This window comes from Microcebus murinus, chromosome 1 (assembly GCF_040939455.1).
Source record: "Microcebus murinus isolate Inina chromosome 1, M.murinus_Inina_mat1.0, whole genome shotgun sequence".
Lineage (NCBI taxonomy): Eukaryota > Metazoa > Chordata > Mammalia > Primates > Cheirogaleidae > Microcebus > Microcebus murinus.
Window position 1 is genome coordinate 17,803,246 of NC_134104.1, and position 22,382 is coordinate 17,825,627.

Genomic DNA, 22,382 nt, shown 5'->3' on the forward strand with positions numbered 1-22,382 from the left:
GAGACCCCATCTCTACTATAAATAGAAAGAAATAAATTGGCCAACTAACATATACAGAGAAAATTAGCCAGGCACGGTGGCGCATGCCTGTAGTCCCAGCTACTTGGGAGGCTGAGGCAGCAGGATCGCTTGAGCCCAGGAGTCTGAGGTTGCTGTGAGCTAGGCTGGAGCCACGGCACTCACTCTAGCCTGGACAACAAAGTGAGACTCTGTCTCAAAACAAAAAAAAATGTAATTCTTAATTAAAAGTAGCAGAGATGAAACAAGAAAACAGAAAACTTATTTTAGAGTGAGATTAACATTTGATTGCAATAAATCATGCAAGGAATTTCTATACTGAAAATAAAACATGCATTAGAAAGTAACATAAATGGGTGCAGCATTTTGGAGTAGTGGAAATGTTTTAGAACTAGCTTAGAGGTGGTAGTTCCGCAACATGTGAATATCCTAAATGCCTCTGAATTGTTCACTTAAAAATGATGGGTTTTATGTCTTGTGCATTTCACCTCAATTCTTTAAATGTAAATTTAAAGAATATAATTTTGATGTCCTAATTCAGGTATCATAGTATCCAGCTGGGCCCAACAGTAAGAACCTCGAGGAAAGTGAGAAGAAAGAACTGAACTTCACTTCCTTTGTCCTTCAGAGACATCCGGGTCCATTTTTCCCTTTCCAACTGTGCTGTCTCTTATGGTCTTTCAAGCCTCCCTTTTGGCATCTCAGCCTGTTTATCCTCCCTGTAAGCACTCCCTAGTTTTAAATCACTCCCATTCATTAATTTCCTCTCCACCTCTCTGCATTAAAACTCACAACAAAAAGTGTTTTATTAGCTTAATTGTATAAAATATTAGGACATAAGAGAACTTAATTAACCTAAATAATTAAAGTGATTTGTTATTAAGTGATTCATTATTTTTCAATGATGGATGGATTCTTATTATAGAGTATTTTTACTCAAGCATATATAACACAATGTGCTAGGCACTGTTGAAAGCACTAGGTTAATAGTAACTCATCTAATTCCCCCCATTGCAGTGGGGGGAATTTTCTTTAATCTTTATCTCTTTCTTTCAGACCTATTTCTCTCCAACTCCAGGAACCCAAGACATACCTGAAGATGAAGGATCAGATATTTAGGACCTTTCATTTCTTAAACATTTCTTAAATGTTTACAATCTCCGGTCAAACAAGCATTACAATTAGGAAACAGTTATTGCTGGTTGCCTAGTATTATTAATTATGTTTTAGGTAAAACATCCTTTGGAAAAGTAGTAGGTGGTCAATATTTGAAATAAACTAATGAAAAGCTCTATTTTTTTTGTTCTTTTTCCTTTTTAAAATGTTTTAACAATGGCAAAATATACATAACATAAAATTTACCATCTTAACCATTTTAACTGTACAGCTCAGTAGTGTTAAGCATTTTGTTGTGCATAAAACAATCTTCAGAACGTTGTCATCTTGCAAATCTGAAAATTGACACCCATTAATCAATTCCCCATTATAAATATTTTTAAGAAGCTAAGATAAATTTTAAAATGGCATGCCAAAATAGGATACATTAATGTTATCTTAAATGCATAGAGTGGAATTTAAAGTGTCAATTTCCATTTACCAAATCTGGCTGGCTAGAAACTTTGCAAGATTTCCAACTCCCAGTTTTGCAAATTAGGTTTGCTTTGTTGCAGCTAATTTATGCAATAAGTGACCTTCATTGTACATCCAGTCTCGTACTGAATGTCCAAAATTTCCACTGAGGAGGGAAAGAAAGAGGCGGGAACAGCATGAAGCAGCATTTCAGCCAAAGGAATTCATGTAAGGTGAGGCACAGGATCTAGACAAGTAGAAAGATAATACCATACATATCATCTTTATGACTTATTTAAACAATACAGCCTGTGAAAATCAGTAAGATACTGTACCTTGGTACTCTGTTGCTTTGACTACTTTGTCTTTTGGGGCAGAGAATCCACAAGCCTTATGATCTGAAAGATTAAAAAAGACAGGATAATTAAAATGGTATAAAAGTCCATTTTCAAATGTTTGAATGGGATGCAATATGCAAGAAAACTGGCCTAACGTTTGGTGACAGTTTTATATAATTTGTAACATATAAGTTTTAAAGTATCAAAGTAGGAAAAATCAAACCAAACCATACATGTCTCTTTCATTTTCTGTATTGTGGTTTTGGCTTTTAAGCATTTCTCAAGGCAAAACCCATGAATTTACCTCTTTAAGCCCTACCCCAGACAATGTACTCTCACTAGTCCACTCATTAAGCAAGAATTTACATCCTTAATCCAGCTTAATATGCAATCTAGTGTCATAGGGTATTGTCCCTAAGTAAAAGCTAATTATTTTTAGAGCCTTATTCAAGGGTGTAAATAGCTTTATAAATTTATCCTTGACTATCCCCCTGTGTCTTATAAAAATGAGTTATTTTACATACTTTTGATGATGAAATGTATATATAATAGATAATGTATATAAACTGCATATAAAATTATGATGAAAAATGTAAGCATACTGTCTTTATTTTTTTTCCTCAAAAAATATTTCAATTATTTTCTAGGGTTGGTCTATAGATTGAAACAAATGACAGATGCTGGTGGCTATTGTGATCTGATAGTTACATGCAGCTGCTGCTGCTATTGCTACTGTTAATATCATCATCATTCCCGTAAATCAATACAGAAATTTTCATTTTAAAAAAATGCCTTCACATATTTGTTTTTATCTGATAAAATTCAATATTCAAAATGACCTGGTGTGGTAGGCATTAAGAAGAGTTAAACAAGAAAGTAGTAGAACTAGGAATTAAAAACTTTCTAATTCAATCTTTGATATATATCACTTTGTATTATTTCACTTTATGGATGTCGTTCTATAGTCCAGTTTAAGGACCATGTTTAAAAATAATTTAAAAAATTTCCTACAGGTATATATCTCAAAAATATAAATACTACAAGGGCAAGACTGTTGTCTGTTTTATTCTCTGATATAGCTCAAACACCCAGAACAGTGCCTGGCATAAAGCAAGACACGATAAATATTTTTTGAATAAATGAGCCCATTCCTTGTTGTATCTTAACGAGAAAAGTCCAGTAAATGGGGTCAGATCAAAGTGATGCTAAGAGGAGTTCCTGAAGGCAAGCAAGTCTTTTGGGAAGGTGTTGTAATTATGCAATATCAGATTAGCATTGTTTCAAAATCAGAATAATGCAAAGCATTATTGTTGGTCATCTTAACAATTTAGGCAAAACAAGCCAACTGCTGTCCTTTATTATTGATCCAAAAAATCATACATGAAATAATCTAAGACCAAATTAAGTCTATTTTGAAATTCTAAAGAAGGTTATTTCTAAAATATATATTTCTACAATTAACTAGAAATGCCTTTTCTCTGATCATCTACCATCTGTCCTGTCTTCCCATGGTCTACTGACTGTTTTCACTAAGGCAAAAATGACCTGTCTGTTGCCATATCCAATGGACAGTTTTCAGTCTTTACGGGTTTTTTTTGAGACGGAGTCTTGTTCTGTTGCCTGGTAGAGCGCAGTGGCATCAGCTTAGCTCACAGCAACCTCAAACTCCTGGGCTCAAGCTATCCTCCTGCCTCAGTTTCCCAAGTAGCTGGGACTACAGGCATATGCCACTACGCCTGGCTAATTTTTTTATATTTTTAGTTGCCTGGACAAATTTCTTTCTATTTTTTAGTAGAGGTGGGGTCTCACTCTTGCTCAAACTGGTCTCAAACTCCTGAGCTCATGCGATCCTCTCGCCTCAGCCTCCCAGAGTGCTGGGATTACAGGCCTGAGCCACCACACCCGCCTTCAGTCTTTATCTTATCTAACTTCTCCATGACTTGTGACTCCGTTGACTCCCTTGTATTCCATGACATAATTCTCTCTTAGTCTTTATCTTTTCTTTCTGATCCTGGTGCTCCATTCTGTCTTCTTCGTGAGTTCTTGTTCTGCCCATCCATCTATCCATCCATCCATCCAGAAACTATGTTTCTGACTCAACTACCTCCTTTTTTATATAGTCATTTATACTTTCATCAACTCAACTACCATTTATTTGCCAAAAATTCCTAAATCCACATCTCCAGCTCTAATCTCTCTCTTAAGATTAAATCCATACACCCCTCTTTCTGGAGGACAGCTATATTTCCATTTCCCACAAGCCCCTCAAACTCATGGGCAAAAGCGAACTCATCAGTTTGTCCCCAAATTTTATCTTATTTCTATAAATCCCATCATTGTGAAAGGCATCAGGATCTACATGGTTACTCATGCCAGAACTTTAGGCATTGCCTGTGATACATCCACTTGTCAGTTCCCATCAACAGACTAGGAATTGTGTATCATCCACAACAACGTTTTGGGATATTTGTCCTTTGCTCTCTTTCCCATCTCACGCCTTCATGCAACAAAATGTTCTTTGCCTCAAAGAGTGGATATGGATAACCAAACCAGAGAGAGGAAAACAGAGTACTTCCTGCCTTTCTACATTTAAAATCCCTGACAATTAGAAAAATGAAAAAAGTTCTCAGCTTATGCAAACATTTAAGAGAAACCATCATGAATCACATGTATCTGCTCCCCAGATTTGGAGGAGAGAGAAGGAAGTGAGTTGGAGAACATTAACTTTGGTGGGCTCTTGAGAAAGAACAATAATAACTAACATTGAGTAAGCACTTAGGTTTCAGGCAACATGCTTAGTGCTTTACAAGTATTAACTCATATAACTCTCACAACAATTGTCTGTGGTAGGGTACCATTTTTACTCACCTTTTGTTAAGTGGGAAAGCTGAGACACAGAAAGAGAAAGAAACTTGACCAAGCTTTACAAGCAGGAAGGGATGGAATTGGGATTTGAACCCAGACAGTCAGTACCCAAAGCCCACATGGTTAATTACTGTACTGTATTGGGGTTCACACCATGTTCCCCTTAAGCAAGGATTATTAACAAAGATGCCAGGTGGAAAGGTTCCGTGGTCTACTCAAGATAGGCTGAGAAACTGGTGTCAGAATGAAGGCAAACGACTGGCTCTGAAGCACAACAGGCATGTGGAAGCTAAGAGGCTGTGACTAGGGAAGGAGGACACCAAGGTAATCGCAGTAAGAGGTTCTAATGAGGGTTTCTCAAAGTTGACACTATTGATATTTGGGGCCAGATCATTCTTTGTTGTGGAAGGCTGTACTGTGCATTGTAGGACATTTTACAGTGTTCCCAGCTTCTACCTAGTAGATGCCAGTAGCACCACGCCCCCAAGTCATGACAACTAAAAATGTCTCTAGACACTGCAAATGTCCCTGGGGGGGGGGGGTGGTAAAGAAATCATTCCTGGTTGAGAACCACTGCTCTGAGCTTACAGTTGGACTCATTTGAAGAACTAGGAATAGAAATAAACCAATAGCCTAAAGGAGGGCAAAGAACCATGAGTTTGAGGATTTCTAAAGTTCCTATAAAATCAGAATTTCATTAACTATGAAAGATAATTTATTATACTTCTGGGAAGGACAGAAAAATCTTTCATATGACATGCATCTTTTCTTTGATTTATTCATCTATCTATCTCTATATATCAGCATGTAAACTAGTCTTTCACTGTGCTAGACTCCTGAGAAACACATGCCATTCTGGAAGAATTTTTCTTTTCCTTTCCCTCTCCCTTAGAATGCTGGACGGCAAATCTAATTAAGAAGTCAAAATTTGCAGAAGTCTAGAGGATTCAAATGTCTAACTAGTCAGGTTCTATATCTCTAAATTACAAACTTCTTCATTAAACCCGGTACCTATGTAAAGAATGGAGAATTGAACTGATTCTTTTTACTGACAGCTGTAAATACATCTCTATAAAGCAGACTCACGTGGCTCTGTCTTGGAGAAGTGTCAGGGCTACCAAAGAATAATTTCAAAATCACTCTTTTGCTTTACATTTCGAGAAACATCAAAGGGGTCCAAGCAATCTTTTTAAATATGCTTTTTGCCCCTTTGCCATACACTTCTGTCATATATCAGCTGTTCTTTCTTTTCTATCCTGTATTCCTCCAAAATCCTCCACCTCCCATCTCCGCATTCCTTTCTTTCCCAGTGTCTCCTTTTCTCCTGAATTTTATTTTGGGGAGTCCAAAGATAGAGTCTGGATCTCCAGAGAGCAGAGGAAGGGATGAGACTAAGGAGAACAAGCCAGAATCCTCTTTGGGGAGCTGGGGAAAAAAACAGGACCTCATCTGCTCTTGTTGCTTTTCTCCTACATTTAATGACAGAATCTCTGAACACTTTTGCCAGTGATTCCAAATCCAAGTCATTATTCTGTGAAACTTCGAAAGTATACTTTGAAAAAGTCTCTCTTCTCCTTTAGCAATGTGTGAATGAGTGCCCTCAGAGAAGCTCTAATTATGACTGACAATTCTTGTGATTTTTGAAGTATTTCAGTACACTTTTTAGACAAAACAAATGAAGACTCAAATTCCCTGGAAACCAGTTAAGGAAAAAATCTGGGCAAAATAGGAAAAAATAATCTTTGTTCCCTCCATATCATCATATCTTTGAACTCTTCAAATACTACACTGCCTGCTGAGAATGTTTATTTTCAGTAGGTTCTGGCTTGCTTTCATTTGAGGCAAACTTTAATACAATCTGAGATTAGAAGATTTAGGAACTGGCTTTCAGGAACTGTGGAGAAAGGAAATCATCTTTCCTCTTTCTCAATTCCAGTTTTCTACTTGCTAAAGCCTCCTTTGAGAAATATTTCTTTTCAAAAATCACTTTAAAAGTTCTGTGGAAAATAACAGCTGTTCATTTCAGGAATTGTATTCATTCCCTCATAAATTTTATGCATATATATTTCAACAGGAAAAAAAAAATGTGTCCCAGCTACTAAAAAAGGATTAATTGAATTGGCAAAATTATGAAGGCAAAAAATTATAAAGCGGATTAGTTTTAATAAATTAATAATAGGTAGTATTTCTTAGTAGCTGAATATTTATTTCTATGACTTTAAGTGTTGTCTTCTAGCTACTTTACTTCCTCTAGTTATTTACTTCAAGGTTTGCATGTAAATTTAAGTAAAAATATTTACAATTTATGGTCACTTATGTTGAATTTATTTGAACAGAAAGTTCTAAATCTTAAAATAAAAAGTATTTATTATAAGATTTCTACATTGTTTTGGCCTTTTTAGTCTTGAAATTCACTTTTTATAAACTTGCACCTAATAACTCTTTTTATGAAAACAAAATGTTGGATTTTATATCAACATGTCACTAACAGATGTTAGGAATACTCTCTGTTGGCTGCTTTCTTGAATTGGTTTTTATTTTTTCTTCACTTTTCCAAAGGAAATTAAAGAGAAAAATAAACAAAAGATTGTCATGTAGGCCTGCTGGTTGAGGTCAACAATTGTTTTAAAGTTAGCTACAAAACATCTTTAATAGCCATGGATGTGTTCCAAAAGCACTGGCACAAGTTCATAAAATAAGGTCAAGAAATGATTATTTCCATAACTGCTAACAACTCCAAGTCAAATAATTCCTAGTCAAATGAAACCTTTTGTATTTCTTTTCTCTTCAACTTTAAGCATAAAATTTCTTGTGATCTCTATTACTCACCTAAGATAATCTTTTTTGATTAAAAATAAATGCTTATTTTACAATCCTACAATTTTAAAATTACTATAAAAGTGTTATTTAAATAATTTTAATTAAAAATATGATTAGGAAAAATTGAAGTTTTATAGAATATTTTTGTTTTAAAAGTACAGTACAGGCCAGGCACGGTGGCTCATGCCTGTAATCCTTACACTCTGGGAGGCCGAGGCAGGAGGATTGCTCGAGGTCAGGAGTTTGAAGCCAGCCGTAGCAAGAGTGAGACCCCCATCTCTACTAAAAATAGAAACAAATTAATTGGCCAACTAAAAATATATAGAAAAAATTAGCAGGGCATGGTGGTGCATGCCTGTAGTCCCAGCTACTCGGGAGGCTGAGGCAGAAGGATCGCTTGAGCACAGGAGTTTGAGGTTGCTGTGAGCTAGGCTGATGCCATGGCACTCTAGCTGGGGCAACAGAGTGAGACTGTCTCAAAAAAAAATTTTTATTTTTAAGAAAAAATAAAAATAAAATAAAAATAAAAATGAATAAAAGTACAGTATAGGCAGTATCATGTACAAAAGCAAGTTATCAAAACTACGAATATAAATTATTTTATAAGTTTTAAAAAATAAAAATCAATATCCATGTGGTTTTGATAATCATTGGTAGACAATTATTATACTAACAAATATAAAAAGTTATACAGGGTTAGCAGTGAAGAATAAAATAATATCACCCATAATATTTATTATGGATGGAAAATAACTCAGTGAGTTAGGAATTAGGAGTTTGATAACATACTTAACCTTCTCACTATCATTCAGTATACTAGATTTAGAGGTAGGGGAAAAAGAATAAGAGATAGAGATGATAGAGACATATCTTGCTCAAGGTCACGGTACTTTAGAAAGCAGTGAAACTACTTAGTCTGCTTCCATAGTTTTCTCTCTCTCTTTCATACCTTCCCTCCCTCAAAGCAGTGGAAGGTATCATGAGAGAGTAGTATAAACATGATAAGGACAGACACCTGAGAATGGCTTCATATCCATTTTCAAACAAGTTGTAAAGATATTATTCAGAGAGAATATTACAAATTGCCATTTTAACAGAGGCAGTGTTAATGGATAAATGTTTATGGTGAATGAAGTAATTTGAATGAACTGTGTATATTTATTATATACAACACAAAAGTTTTATGCTCTCCCCCTTTTCTAGTTCTTAACAATTGGAGTACAAGAGGGACTACTGGTGCTTCCTAATTCAGTATAAAGTTGTTTTCACATAAATTATAGGCATTAGCAAATTTAGGAAAATTTTCAGGGCATTCATTGCCCAAACAATTGGATGATTAAAGTTTTTAAGTTGATATTGGAAAGGGATGAAATTAATAAATTCTCAAAAATTCCAAAGAAATATTCTTCAGCACATCTACAAATGTTTAATGGTAGCCACTGGCCTAAGCAAGCCATCAATGGCTGAACTTCTCACCAGGTACTCCCTATTAGGATGTGAAAGAAGCCATTTCAGGATTCAACAAACTTTCTTTGATATTCCCCAAGTGACAATCTTAGCCAAACACCATTTGTTTACCTGTGACATTAATTATAGATTTTAGATAGATAGATGGCAAATATCAACTCAAATCCAGTAGATTTGCAAGGCAAGATGAAGAACTTTCATCTTCCTAAATTGATGCTAGTAAGAATCATATACTCAATGGAAGCCCTGGTTGTTGACCAGTGTATGTTCTAATTGATTCTCCTTAAGATTGAGGTGCCAGGAAGCAATGGCCTTAGAACTTCATTAGTGTAAAGCAGAAAATTATTAAAGATGTCAGATATCAAAACAGACACACGGTGTGATGGCAAAGAGGTGAAGAATGACAAGCCTGAGGATCCCCTTCATGAAGGACACACGTGGTCTGGGTTGTGTCATAGGCACATACCTACAGTAGAGAGGGTGCAGAAGGCTTTGAAAGCTACATTAATTTAGGATTATTCATTGCCATTTACTCTGAAATCATAGTTCTCTAACTTTTAGACCTAGATACAACTTTTAAAGATTACAAGTCCAGAACTACTGCCAGCATTTGGTGGTTATATTTCTCAGTAGAAATGAATTTACTAATATAATTTTCAAACAAATCATGTTTGAGATCAGGTATTGTAAATAATTTCTGCAGAGTCTGATCATCTCTGGGCAAATGGTTAAAACCAAGATTCTGGTTCTTATGAATTATCAATTCTGGTTTTAAAATTCTGTGAGAATCTGGGAATCTCTGCACAAAACATCCTGACTCAGCTAACACTGTGGTCCCCAAACCCCAGGCCGCGAAACAGTACTGGTCTGCAACACATTAGGGACCAGGCTGCAGAGCTCCGACATCCCAGCTGGTCCCTCAACCTCCATGGAAAAATGTCTTCCATGAAACTTAGGAAAGGGGTGGGGGTCTCCACACAGCAAGAGGTAGGTGAGCAGTGGGCAAGCTAGCAAAGCTTCATCTGTATTTGCAGCCGCTCCCTGTTACTGGCATCACTGCCTGAGCTCTGCCTCCAACCACACACCCCCCTTCCCACCCACCCTCTGTGGAAAAACTGTCTTCCATGAAACTGGTCCCTGGTGCCAAAAAGGCTAGGGACCACTGAAATACACACACAGATTGCTCAAGTGCTGTTTTTGTTTGAGTCAGGGGATAGAGAAATGATTATTCCACAGTTATTTTAGATTTATAAAACTACTTAAACAACATATGCAAGAAGATAACACTCTACTAAACTCTCTCCATCCCCACCCCACGTGGTTGCTTTGTATTGTTTTAAACTTTGTATCTTTGAAGTTTTACTTCTCTACCTTACTGGGTGAGTTCCAGGAATCACTAACAACAGTTTAATATTTCAAATGGTTTTATCTTTTGAAAGCAGTTATGAATACAAATCGTGTTTTGCAGGGATTAGCATAAAAATGTCAAGAGGATTCTTTAATATCACCAATCTGATAAATTTATAATCTGCAAATGAGGTTACTTTTGCATTTTTCAAAGAAAGTTAACACTGCTAATGTTTTCAATTTTTTTTCAAATAGAATATTGACAAAATATAATGAATAGGCACACAAAGGGAGACAGATTGACCATGAGTTTATTGAGGCTTAAGCTTTGGGGTGCCCTCCCTTAAATGGGTACCTCCCAAAGCCCAGGGTGGGTAGGGCAAGGAATACCTACCAGTGTGTACACATTTTATAAAATTTGCAAGAATAAGATCTTTTTGTTATTACTTTTCTTACAATGGGTACTACTAATCCACCTCTGCACACAATTAAGGGCTTCCCCTTATTAATGAGTTTATTTAGCTTTCTAGATTTGACTACCCACGAAGTCTGGATAAAGAAATTTATCTCCAGAGACTGTCATCTGATAGTTCAACCTTTAAAATATTAAAGATTTTATATGACCAATGACTTAGCATGCACACACTCTATCAAACTTCAATTCTTAAAGTATGAGAGTTGTGTGAACTTTATTTTTCAACTTTCCTGCTGGTTGATGACTCATAAAATCTTAGCCCTTACATTTCATACATGTGTTATTAATTAAATTCTATTGCCACAAATGCTTACTGAAGAAATTTGAAAACTAAGGAAAACTTCCCAGCTTATTGTTGCTTCATGTTTCCTTTGATTAGTCTTCAGGAAGTCAAAGGAACAAGAACCATTTATTTTGAAATGGAGAACATGGAAACAATGGTCTTGGCATTGCTTAACTGTCATATTTGCAATTGTCAGACAAGATTGCTCGGAACTAGCTAACCCAATTTCCTGGGTAATCTAAATCCAGGGACCATAATTTCCCTTTTTGTTTGGTAAAGACAGTTCTCTGACTCACCCTTTTATTTTCGAACTGGTCCTATACATCCAACAGCAACCTAAAACTAAAACACACTTTATAGGTTCAGTTAGCTAGACTGATAAAACAGAAAGGGTTTAATGAATATCTGCACACATTCAAAGCAGTGGGACCTTTGAAGTCTCCTCCCGGAATGGTCAGGAAAGGACCATTTTGTGCTGTTGGATGAAGGTCAAGTTTTTGGGGAAAAGGAGGAGGTCGGAAAAAAAAAAGTTTTTGTAACTCATTCAAATCAAGTATTAAAAAGAGGGAAAAAGGTATTTGTGTCCAGATATGGCATGCAACCTAGTTGTCATAATATAATTCAGGTGAAATGGTTGTTTGATATACTTTATAGCTGCAGTCCCCAAGCCCTGGGCTGTGGCCTGGTACTGGGCTGTGGCCTGTTAGGAAGTGGCCTCACATCACCACCCGAGCTCTGCCTGCCCCCCACCCTCTGTCCATGGAAAAATTGTCTTCCATGAGACTTAAGAACCACCTGCTGCAGAGAGGTGAGTGGCAGGCAAGCGAAGCTTTATCTGTATTTACAGCCGCTCCTCAATGCTTGCATCACCTTCTGAGCTCTGCCGCCCTCCACCTTGCTTTCCATGGAGATATTGCCTTCCATGAAACAGGTCTCTGGTGCCAAAAAGCTTGGGGACTGCTGCCCTATAGCATGAGGAATACTGGTTTTATGACAGAATCAATGGGATATTTTGAAATTATATAGAGTCAGCCTTAGCACTTCAGGTTTTGATAAAATGGTATCACAACTGACTTTACCCCCACTGGGATACAGAACTAAATAGTATTCCACCACCACCATTTTCAACAGCTTGGCTTTTTGACTAAATATCATCTGAAAATAAACAAAAGGCAACATCGAGTCCAGCTGGGTGAGGAAAGGGTAGTCTGTAAAATAAATGCAGCCTATATTTTTATTATAGCTGGAAACAGAATCATTATTTGTCTTCAGAAAGCCATAAGCCAGTGTTTTGAAACCCAGTGTTATGAATTACTACCCACATCGTTGTGGGCCAGCTATAGCCTCAGTTTCCCATTTGTTAAAATGAAGCTGGTAATGCCTTCCGTAGCTGGTGGTAAAGAAAAAATGAAATAAAGAACATAAATGCTTAGCCTAGTTCCTGGCACATGGTAGATTCTCTATAAATACATGTTTCTTGTCCCCCTCCCATCTCTTCACATTGCTTTTCATTCAATGTGGTGACGTAAATATAGAGCTTTATAAATGATTCCACAATAATCATGTATTAGAGGATGGAATATAAAAATAGAGAATGGATTCTCAAGGTTATACTTTTTCCTCCCTTTTTATTTTTGTTTTTTCCCCTCCCTTTTCAAATGATTAGGATGACTTCTTCATTGCAGTGGCTGCTTAGAGTGGGATGCCCTGGGTATACATTCTACCTCCTCTTTGGTCCTTGCTATGACCTGTGTGCACAGTTACAGCCTCTTCGGCTGCGTTTCACTCTTTGTACAACATAATTTATGATGACGATGCCTTTTATAACTTAATTGACACAATTCATCACACCCTTCTTCTGAGAGGTTTTCTATAGTGTCCAAGACAACACACTTTCCTAGTTTTCCATTGCATGGCTCCTAACCTAGGTCGTCATCTCAGCTTCTCTCTATATATTTCCTTCCTGAATGATGTGATGCAGTCACCTCTCATTAAACACTGCCAGATGCTAACAATGCCCAGATACTCATCTTCATTCTAGACATCTTCGCTGAACTTCAGATCCAAATACCTATTCAACCTCACCACCTGATGGTTTAAGAGACACTTCATACTCCAGCGGTCCCCAACATTTTTGGCACCAGGGACCATTTTCATGGAAGACAATTTTTCCACAGACTGGGAGAAGGGGGGTTGGATGATTTCGGGATGATTCAAGCACAGTACATTTATTGTGTACTTTATTTCTGTTATTATTATTACATTGTAATATATAATGAAATAATTACATAACTCATCATAGGTTGGGGACCCCTACGTCCAAACTTCATCTTTCTTTCTAAACCTTCTCCACCTCAAATGATAGCAGCTCAATTATTACAGTTGCTCTGGCTGAAAATCTGGCAGTGATCCTCAGTGATTCCATTTATGACAGCCCATACCCAATTCACCAGGAAACCCTATTGGCTTTACCTTCAAAATGTGTCCAGAATTTGACCACGTCTCATTCCTCCCACTGCCACCACTCTGGCCTGAACACTAACATCTCCTGTCTGGATTGCAGCAATACCCACCTGACTGGCCGCCTGCTTTCTAGAATCTAATCTCAACACATCTGCTAGAGTGACCCTTTAAAATGCTATATCAGATCATGGCACTCTTTTGCTCAAAACCTTGGACTAGTTCTCAATCTCCCCAGAGTCGAGGTAAAAGTCCTTTTATTGGCCTGGAAGGTCCTACACAATCTGGCCCATTGCCTTCGAATTTTCTTTTATCTACAATCTCCACCCTCTGCTCAGATGTCTACTAACTCCCTCAGTCCTTCAAGTCTTTGCTCAAAGGACAGCTCCTTAATGAGATCTACTCTGACCACCCTATTTAATATCTCACCCCACCTTTTCCCCTCCAAATTCCTGATTCCTTTGATCCTGTTTTGGTTTTTCTTTTTTCCATAGCACCTATTACCTTCTAACATATTATATCATGTACCTATGTATTAAAGGCAGAGGCCCAGCCAGGCATGGGGGCTCACACCTATAATCCTAGCACTCTGGGAGGCTAAGGTGGGAGGATCATTTGAGCTCAGGAGTTCAAGATCAGCCTGAGCCCTGAGCAAGGGCCAGACCCCCTCTCTATTAAAAATAGAAAAAATTAGCTGGGCATGGTGGCCCATGCTTGTAGTCCCAGCTACTTGGGAGGCTGAGGCAGGAGGATCTCTTGAGCCCAGGAGTTTGAGGTTGCTGTGAGCTAGGTTGATTCCATGGCACTCCAATCTGCAAGACAGATGGTGACTGACTTAAAAAACAAAAAAAGGCAGGGGCCTTTATTTTCTTTACCAATAATCTCAAGGGCAAAGAACAATGCTTGCTATATAGTAGATACTCAGTCAATACTTGCCAAATGAAGTTAATTATGTAGAAGATAAAAGGAACACAGTAGTCCCCCCTAATCTACAGGATATACATGCCAAGACTGCCCAGTGGATGCCTGAAACCACAATAGTACTGAACTCTATATACACTATTTTTTTCCTATACATATGTACTTATGATAAAGGTTAATTTATAAATCAGGCACTGTAAGAGATTAACAACAATAACTAATAATAAAATAGAACAGTTATAACAATATATTGTAATAAAAGTTATATGAATATGGTCTCCCAAAATACCTTATTGTTGTACTTTCTTGTGATGAAGTGAGATTAAAATGCCTACGTGATGGGATGAAGTGAGGTGAACGACTCAGGCATTGTGTCTTAGTGTTAGGCTATGATCGGCCCTCTGACAATTCATCAGAAGGAGGATCATCTGCCTCGGGTGATCCTCAATCACTGAGCCACGAGGATGCCGGGAGTTGGATGTCAGGAGCAGATGATATCAATGACTAATGGGTGGACAGCATCTATAGCATGGACACGCTGGACAAAGGGACGATTCCCATCCCAAGGAAGTTGTTTATTTCTGGAATTTTTCATTTAATGTTTTTGGACTGAAGTTTGCCGTAGAGTATAAGGAGTACGCAGCTTCAATTTTTCAAATTAAGGATGAGCTGCATAAGATTAAACGAAGATTTTGAAGCAGCCAGTTTTGAAACTGAAAACATTTAGTTTATTACATCACTGTGCAGAATCAATTTTTGTATTGTGCTGCAACAAAAAATTAAACATACTAATATGTTTGATGCTAAAAACAATAGGCTTGTTCAACTCCTAAAATATCTTTCTTGGTAATAACCTAAAATGTAATTTTAAAAGACAAAGCTCACTGTTATTATTTAAAAGTATCCTTGTCATTATAAAATCGAAAATAAGCTTCATAAAATATTCCAAATTTAGTAATACAAGGTGAGAGGTTTTCTTAAATAAAATTATTTGCTTTTTTAAAGTTGTGATTTAACACAATTGAAAACGGCATAGTGATGGTTACTTTTATGTGTACTTGGCTGGGCCATGGTATACAGATATATGGTCAAACATTATTCTGGATGATTCTGTAGGATGTTTTTGAATGAGATTAACATTTAAATCAGGAAAATAGGTTACCCTCCCCAACGGAGGTGGGTTTCATTCAATTAACTGAAGGCCTAAATAGAACAAAAGGCTGACTTCCTCAAGCAAGAGGCAGAGGCGTTCTGCCAGCAGACGGCCTTTGAACTTGAACTGCAGCACTGGCAATTCCTGGGTCTGTGCAGCCTGCTGGCCCACCCTCCAGAATTGGGACTTGCCTGTCTCCATAATCACAGGAACCAATTCCTTAAAATAAATTTCTTTACACAAACACACACACACACACGTGTGCAAGCGTGCACACGCGAGCACACACATCCTGTTGGTTCTGTTTCCCTGGAAAACCCTGATCGTAATGAATTACAGTAATAAATTAATTTTGGAGTGTCTACTTTAATACAAGTGTGCTTTCTATCTCAGTAGTTCTTTGGGAGGTCCAGTAACACAGTCATTTAAAAAAGTTCCATAGTCAACTTTGTTCTGATAACGCTAATCTAGAACAACCTTACATAGTCAATACTCCCCCTTTAAATCTTAACAAACACTTTCCTCAGAGCCATGACTATATATCCTCAAGGACAAAGGACAGTTGATTTATCTTTCTTCTCCTTTTCACCCTCTTCAGTAGGAGGTGAGTTGCAGCCAGAGCTGGGAGCGCTGTCTTTGCTTCTTCATTATAAAATTCTTTCCAACCCTCAAGGCCCCTTTTAAGTTTCATCACCTCTAGGAAGTTTTCCTATGAAAGCTCTAGGTAACATTCCATTCTATTCACAGAACTTTGGTCTCCAATCTATGTTGATAAAATTAGATACCATTTTATGATTTATCACATTTGGTGGCTTTTGTGACACTATTCTCTTCTGTGATGCTTCTTTCCTGCATCCTCTCCCTCAGACTGGCTATTCACTTTTAGCATGTTATAGAGAGATGGGGATTCTATGGCAATAAAGGTTTGAGAAACATTTGATTATCAAGTTAAACAAAGTTCTCTATTGTAGGACTTTACTAGAGTCTTTAACATGCTAAGGAGCATTGTGACTCTCCAGAGAGGAATATAATTTAGAGCATGAAACACTGCAGCTGAATAAGAGAGAAAAAGTCCAAAAAGAAACCATGGAGGAGATTGAGAAGAGGCAATCAGAGTAAGAGAAACTAGGACTGAATAGTGTCTTGGAAATCAAGGATAGGCAGACTTTTAAGGAGGGAGTGTCAACAGCGTTCGATGTTCCAGAGAGGTCAAATGAGGCTGTGACTGAAAGTAAGCTGTGAATTTGGAACCAGTAAATCATTGGTGATACAATAGTAGCAATTTCAGTGGCATAGGAAAAGGGCAGTGGGCTGAATGGTCAGTAAGAAAACAAAGATAATAAATACACATCACTGTTTCAAGAGGTTTGGCTGGTGGGGTTTTTTCCCACATAAAATGTAGACATTTGAGCATGTTTAGAGCCTGTGATAAGAGAGTCAATAATGAAGATAAGTGGAAGATACATAAGAGAGGGGATCACAGCTGAAGCAAAGGAGACTGGAAGAGTAGGATCATGAGCAAAGGTGAGAAATGAGCATCGGATAGCACATGTTCCTTGAGTTTTTTGTTTTCTGTTGCTTATAACAGAATACCTGGAACTGGGTCATTTACTTAAAAGAAGGAATTAGTTTCTTACAGTTATGCATGCTGAGAAGCCCAAGGTTGAGGGCATCTGGTGAGGGCCTTCTTGTTGGTAGGAATTCTCTGCAGAGTTGGAAGCAGCACAAGGTGTCACCTGGCAAGGGGGCTGGCTCAGACCTCTCTTCCTATTCTTATAAGCCACCAGTTCCCCTCCCGTGATAACCCGTTAATGTATTAATCCATGAATGGATTAATCCACTAATGAGGGCAGAGACCTAATGACCCAACCACTACTTAAAGGCCCCACCTCTCAACACTGCCACACTAGTGATGACATTTGAACATGAACTTCAGAGGGGACAAATATTCAAACCATAACAACCCCTTCCTTTGACTCAGGAGGAGAGTCGCTAAGGATGAATATAGATGTGGACAAGTTTGCAACACATCCTCCTCACTCTTACGTGAGTTGGAGTCTTAAAATACAATCTGATGGTATTTCGATTCCTTCATCCTTGCCTTCAGGGTGAATTCCAGGTTCCTTCAAATGGCCTTTCAGAACTAGCTCCTGACTTTCCAGCCTCCCCTTTGACCACTGCCCCCTACAAACCCCATATTCAAGGCAACCACCTTGGGGCTCCCAGTCACTCAAGCTCTTTGCATTCTCTATTCCCTCAGCCTGGAATCCCTTCCTTCCTATACTCCCCTGCCAACTGGTTAACTTCTATGTGTCATTCGGCACCCCACTCAAATGTCAAGAAAGGTAAAGTCTTTTCTGGCCCCTGTGTCCTCCTACACATAGTCATATACATAGTCACCCTTCCTCTCCCTGATGTAGTACTTTTTTTAAGCCTTTTTTGTTTTAACTGCAACAATCTTTTATATGTATAAATAAATTTATGTATAAATAAAATCTTTTATATGTATAATCCTTCCATTGGATAGTGTTAGGAACATCACGTTAGGAACTATTCGATACAAGTTTGTACCTACATCATGCTTAACACACAACAGGAGATAATTAAATGTTTGTTGTAGACAAAAATGGACATGTTTTGTTTTCAAATCAAATGTACATATTTCTTTTGCTGTATTTCAAGAATAGTACGAACTCTATTTACATGTAATACAAAATATATTTAAAATATAGTATAGACTGTCTATTTTTAATCTATTGCAACAACTGGCCTACCAAACCCACAAATAATACTAGTTGAATTAAAATTAAGTATTAAGTTTTATCCATAATTTAACATTTATTTGATAATGTGAAAGGTTTATAGCCTCTTTGCACAAAAAAATCTATAAGTAATTTTGACACTGAATAATTCAAAACTCTCCTTACCTTAACTACATATAAAAGGTAAAAATACTTAAAACATATTTTAGTGAAACACGTCAACACCCACACATACCCACAGATATTCTGCAATGTGTTCTACAGAGGAATTATTTTTAACATTTTTCTCATTTAATTTTTTTCTCTTGTATCAGCTAAAAATGAACATTGGAAAGGGAAAAATTGGTTCCCTAAAAATAGAGTGTACAATATTTTCTGTCTTTAACTGCCACAAACCTAATAATTTAGTACAGCGATGAAATATATGTAATTTACATTCATTTATTTTAATTAATTGGTTCTTAACATTGTCAGAACCTCTTTTTATAACAAATTATGATGTCTCCTTTCTGAAACAAAATTTATAGATAACATTATATACACATACATGTAATATATATACATATATAACATTTATATATGTGTAAAATTTGGAAAACACTTTTTTAATGTTAAAGAGAAATAAAAGGCACCCACAGTGGGGCTCCCAATCAACAAACACTGTTTGTTTAAAACAAAAGAAAATAATATATATATATATTTTTTTAAGTTATATACATTTATTATTCCAACCTTTGTGGAATACTAATGCACATATATAGAGAAAAAGACAATTATTACTTACAGTTAAAATAGGAGATATGAACACGACAACAATTAAAAGTAAGAGTGGAACAATAAAAGAATTGTAGTTTAAGTTTGTTTTCTTTTTCCAAAATATTAAGGGGGTACAAATGTTTTTGCTAAATGGATACCTTTTATAATGCTTAAGTCGGGGCTTTTAGTGTGCCCATTACCTGAATAGTGTTCATTGTCCCTGATAGGTAGGTTTCTGCCTTTCCCCTTCTCCCTCTCCTCCCTTTCTTGATTTCTTATGACCCTTACATCTCTTTGTGCCCATGCATACCCATCGATTAGCTCCCAATTATTAGAGTACATGTGGTGTTTGTTTTTCCTTTCCTGAGATACTTCACTTAGGATAATGGTCTCCAATTCCATCCAAGTTGCTGCAAAAGACATTATTTCATTCCTTTTTATGGCTGAGTAGTACTCTGTGGTATATATACACCACATTCTGTTAATCCACTCATGACTTGACGGGCACAATTGTGAATTCTGAATTCACAATTGAGTTGTGAATTGTGAATTGTGCTGTAATAAACATTCGGGTGCAAGTGTTTTATTTACATTTATAAATGCTTATGCAAGAGTACACTAGAAGACTCAATAAAGAAGCCAGATATTAGCCTACAATTACAATGTTAGACTGGTTTTAATCAAGATCAGAAACCATTCCAAAAAGTATAGGAATATAAAGGACAGGGTTATATAAGTAGAGATTTGTACATTTAGCTATAGGAGAAGACTGTTAAAAAAATATTTGTGTTTATAGGTAAAATAGCACAAGTTACAGTACAGGCTCCAATAATGATAACGTTTTCACTTTGGAGTCAAAAAGGATGAAGGGGGGAGGGACCCAGGAAAAGTCCTTATTTTGCAAAATTGTCTGGCACCTTTCAAACTATTTAACAGTCCTGCTCCCTGCCCAGTAAATGTATAGCAACCACAACATTGTGGCAATGGAATGAGTCCCAAAATTTTCCACCACACCCCCAAGGCAGTAACCCCTTGTTGTTGATAGCTACTGATTTCATTCCCCGAACACACTTTCAAATAATATAAACTTGAAATTTTTGTTTTATAAACTGAGAGTTTATTCTCCTTATACAGCTCATGTAACATGACCATAAAGTTAATTTTTTAAAAGTAAAACTTATTATCTACATTATGTCCCATTGCTCAAACTTGTTCTCACAACAAAACTAAAAAAGAGGTATGGGGGAGGACACAGAATTTATTCAAGAGACACAGGATTTATTCAAAACTTTTTTTGTACAGTTCAAGGTTTTTCAACTTTGTTATTTTCTATCTGAATTCTCTAGACTTTTAATTATTCACTGCTCCAAATCTAAGCCCAATATAAATCTTCCTATTCACAATATGCTATACTTCAAAGAAACAAATTTTCATCTAAGAAAAATTTAACTAATTTTGATGCATTTAACTGGGATGACTATTGTTTCAAGTCTTCTTTTCTGTCAAGAATATTATGTCTAAAAATATTTAATGTTCTTTTTGCAGGCATATAGTAACACATTTTTAAAAGATCGTAAAGCTTTTTGATCCAAATCTTTAATAAAAATCTTTGAAAAGGCAAACATACCATGAAATCATAACCCAGTTTTCTCTACTTTAAAAGATAAAACAGAGAGACTCATATTAATTAAACCATAAGTGTCTAAACACTAATTAGAAATCCTAGACTCTTTCAACATTTTGAAAGAGTCCAAATGTTTTCTGATTGATCCTGTTCCCATAGAAACTAAAGTGGGGGAGTAGTAAAAGACAAAAGAAATTACAAAATGGTAACAAAGAAATGAACTAAAAGTATTATTCTTTTTTTTAAAAGAAGGAAAAACACAACCTTATGTCCTGTCATCAGATAGCACACAGCAATTTAATAATAACACATATACAAAATTCAGGAAATGCATGATCATTAATAATATTTATCTTTGCTTAAGATAATATTAATATTTTTCTTTTAATATTAATTTTTAGGAAAAAAGTTCAGAAAATTATAGAGACTTTTTTCTATTTTGTTTCAAATGATCTGTGATGCTGTTAGGGGAACTATATTAAATTATAAATCCCTAACAATATTAGATGTGGCTCAAGTTTAGGTATTTTTCTCATTTTGTTAAATAATACTTTCAGATTATGAAATATTTATTACAGGCTTATTATGGCTTACCTTTCAGGTTAACATTGCTTTAAATTCAATTTGAGTTGTGAATGTAAAAGGCATTTATATGGTAAGACACAGCTACACTGCAATTACATTAAATGTCAAAAAGTATTTTAATGACACAGTGAGGTCTGTAAACCATTAACCACATTCTAAACAGAGAGCATTGAAATTATTTTCTTATTATGACAGAAAAAAAATTAGTTATCCTTGCAGTGCCCCTGTGGGATACACATGCTGATTCTAAATCTATAAGTAACAAGACTGAAACTTCTTCTCAGTGAAAGAGCCAGAAGACAACACTTTAGTTTCCCCTAAAATCTCCTTATCCTTCCACCTTTGCTTAGACTTTCAAGTGGGTTCTTAGAATCCTTGTCTCCCAGATAGAAAAGAATGTGGGATTTGGAGTCGGCAGCTGCCCTTAAAGTCCTGCTTTAGCACAGTCCTAAAAATATTCTATGCCTCTGTGTTTCTCATTTATGAAACTGTGATAAAAATACTTGTGTGTACCTCGCAGGGATGTTAACATGAGAATTAGGTAAAATAATCCCTGTGCAAGTATTTTGTCGATTATAAACGTCCATTCAAATGCTGATTTTGTTTTTTCTTTACTTTATAATCCTTCAGGTTGCCCATGCTTTGCTCTGATCTTTTCCTTTCAATCTTCCTGACCTCCAGATAACAACTGACTTTGCAAAATTCCTCCTGGGCTGCCATGACACTGGTTCTGTAGGTTGTCTATTGTTTCTCTGGGCATTTTTTCCATCATTGTCTCTACTTTATATTCTTTAAGTGAGCACATTCTCCAGAGTTCAGTCTTTTGCCCTCTACTTATCTTCTCTGTGCTGTCTCTCAGAGTGTCTCTACATTTCTATTTTCATATACCACTTGAATACAAGACAAAGCAATGGGTGATTTACACTTCTCATTCACTCT

General features: G+C 36.5%; 1 protein-coding gene across 5 annotated transcripts in view; it reads right to left on the reverse strand.

Annotated features, from left to right (window-relative positions):
- Positions 1–22,382, reverse strand: part of JAM2 (junctional adhesion molecule 2) — an 83,784-nt gene that overhangs the window by 23,907 nt on the left and 37,495 nt on the right. For all 5 annotated transcript variants that reach the window (XM_076000687.1, XM_076000685.1, XM_076000673.1 and 2 more), the window contains one exon: positions 1,923–1,985. Coding sequence is in view for 1 of the 5 variants with exons in the window: in XM_076000673.1 (XP_075856788.1) it covers positions 1,923–1,985 (63 nt within the window). In the remaining 4 variants the exon portion in view is untranslated. The remainder of the gene's footprint in view (positions 1–1,922; positions 1,986–22,382) is intronic.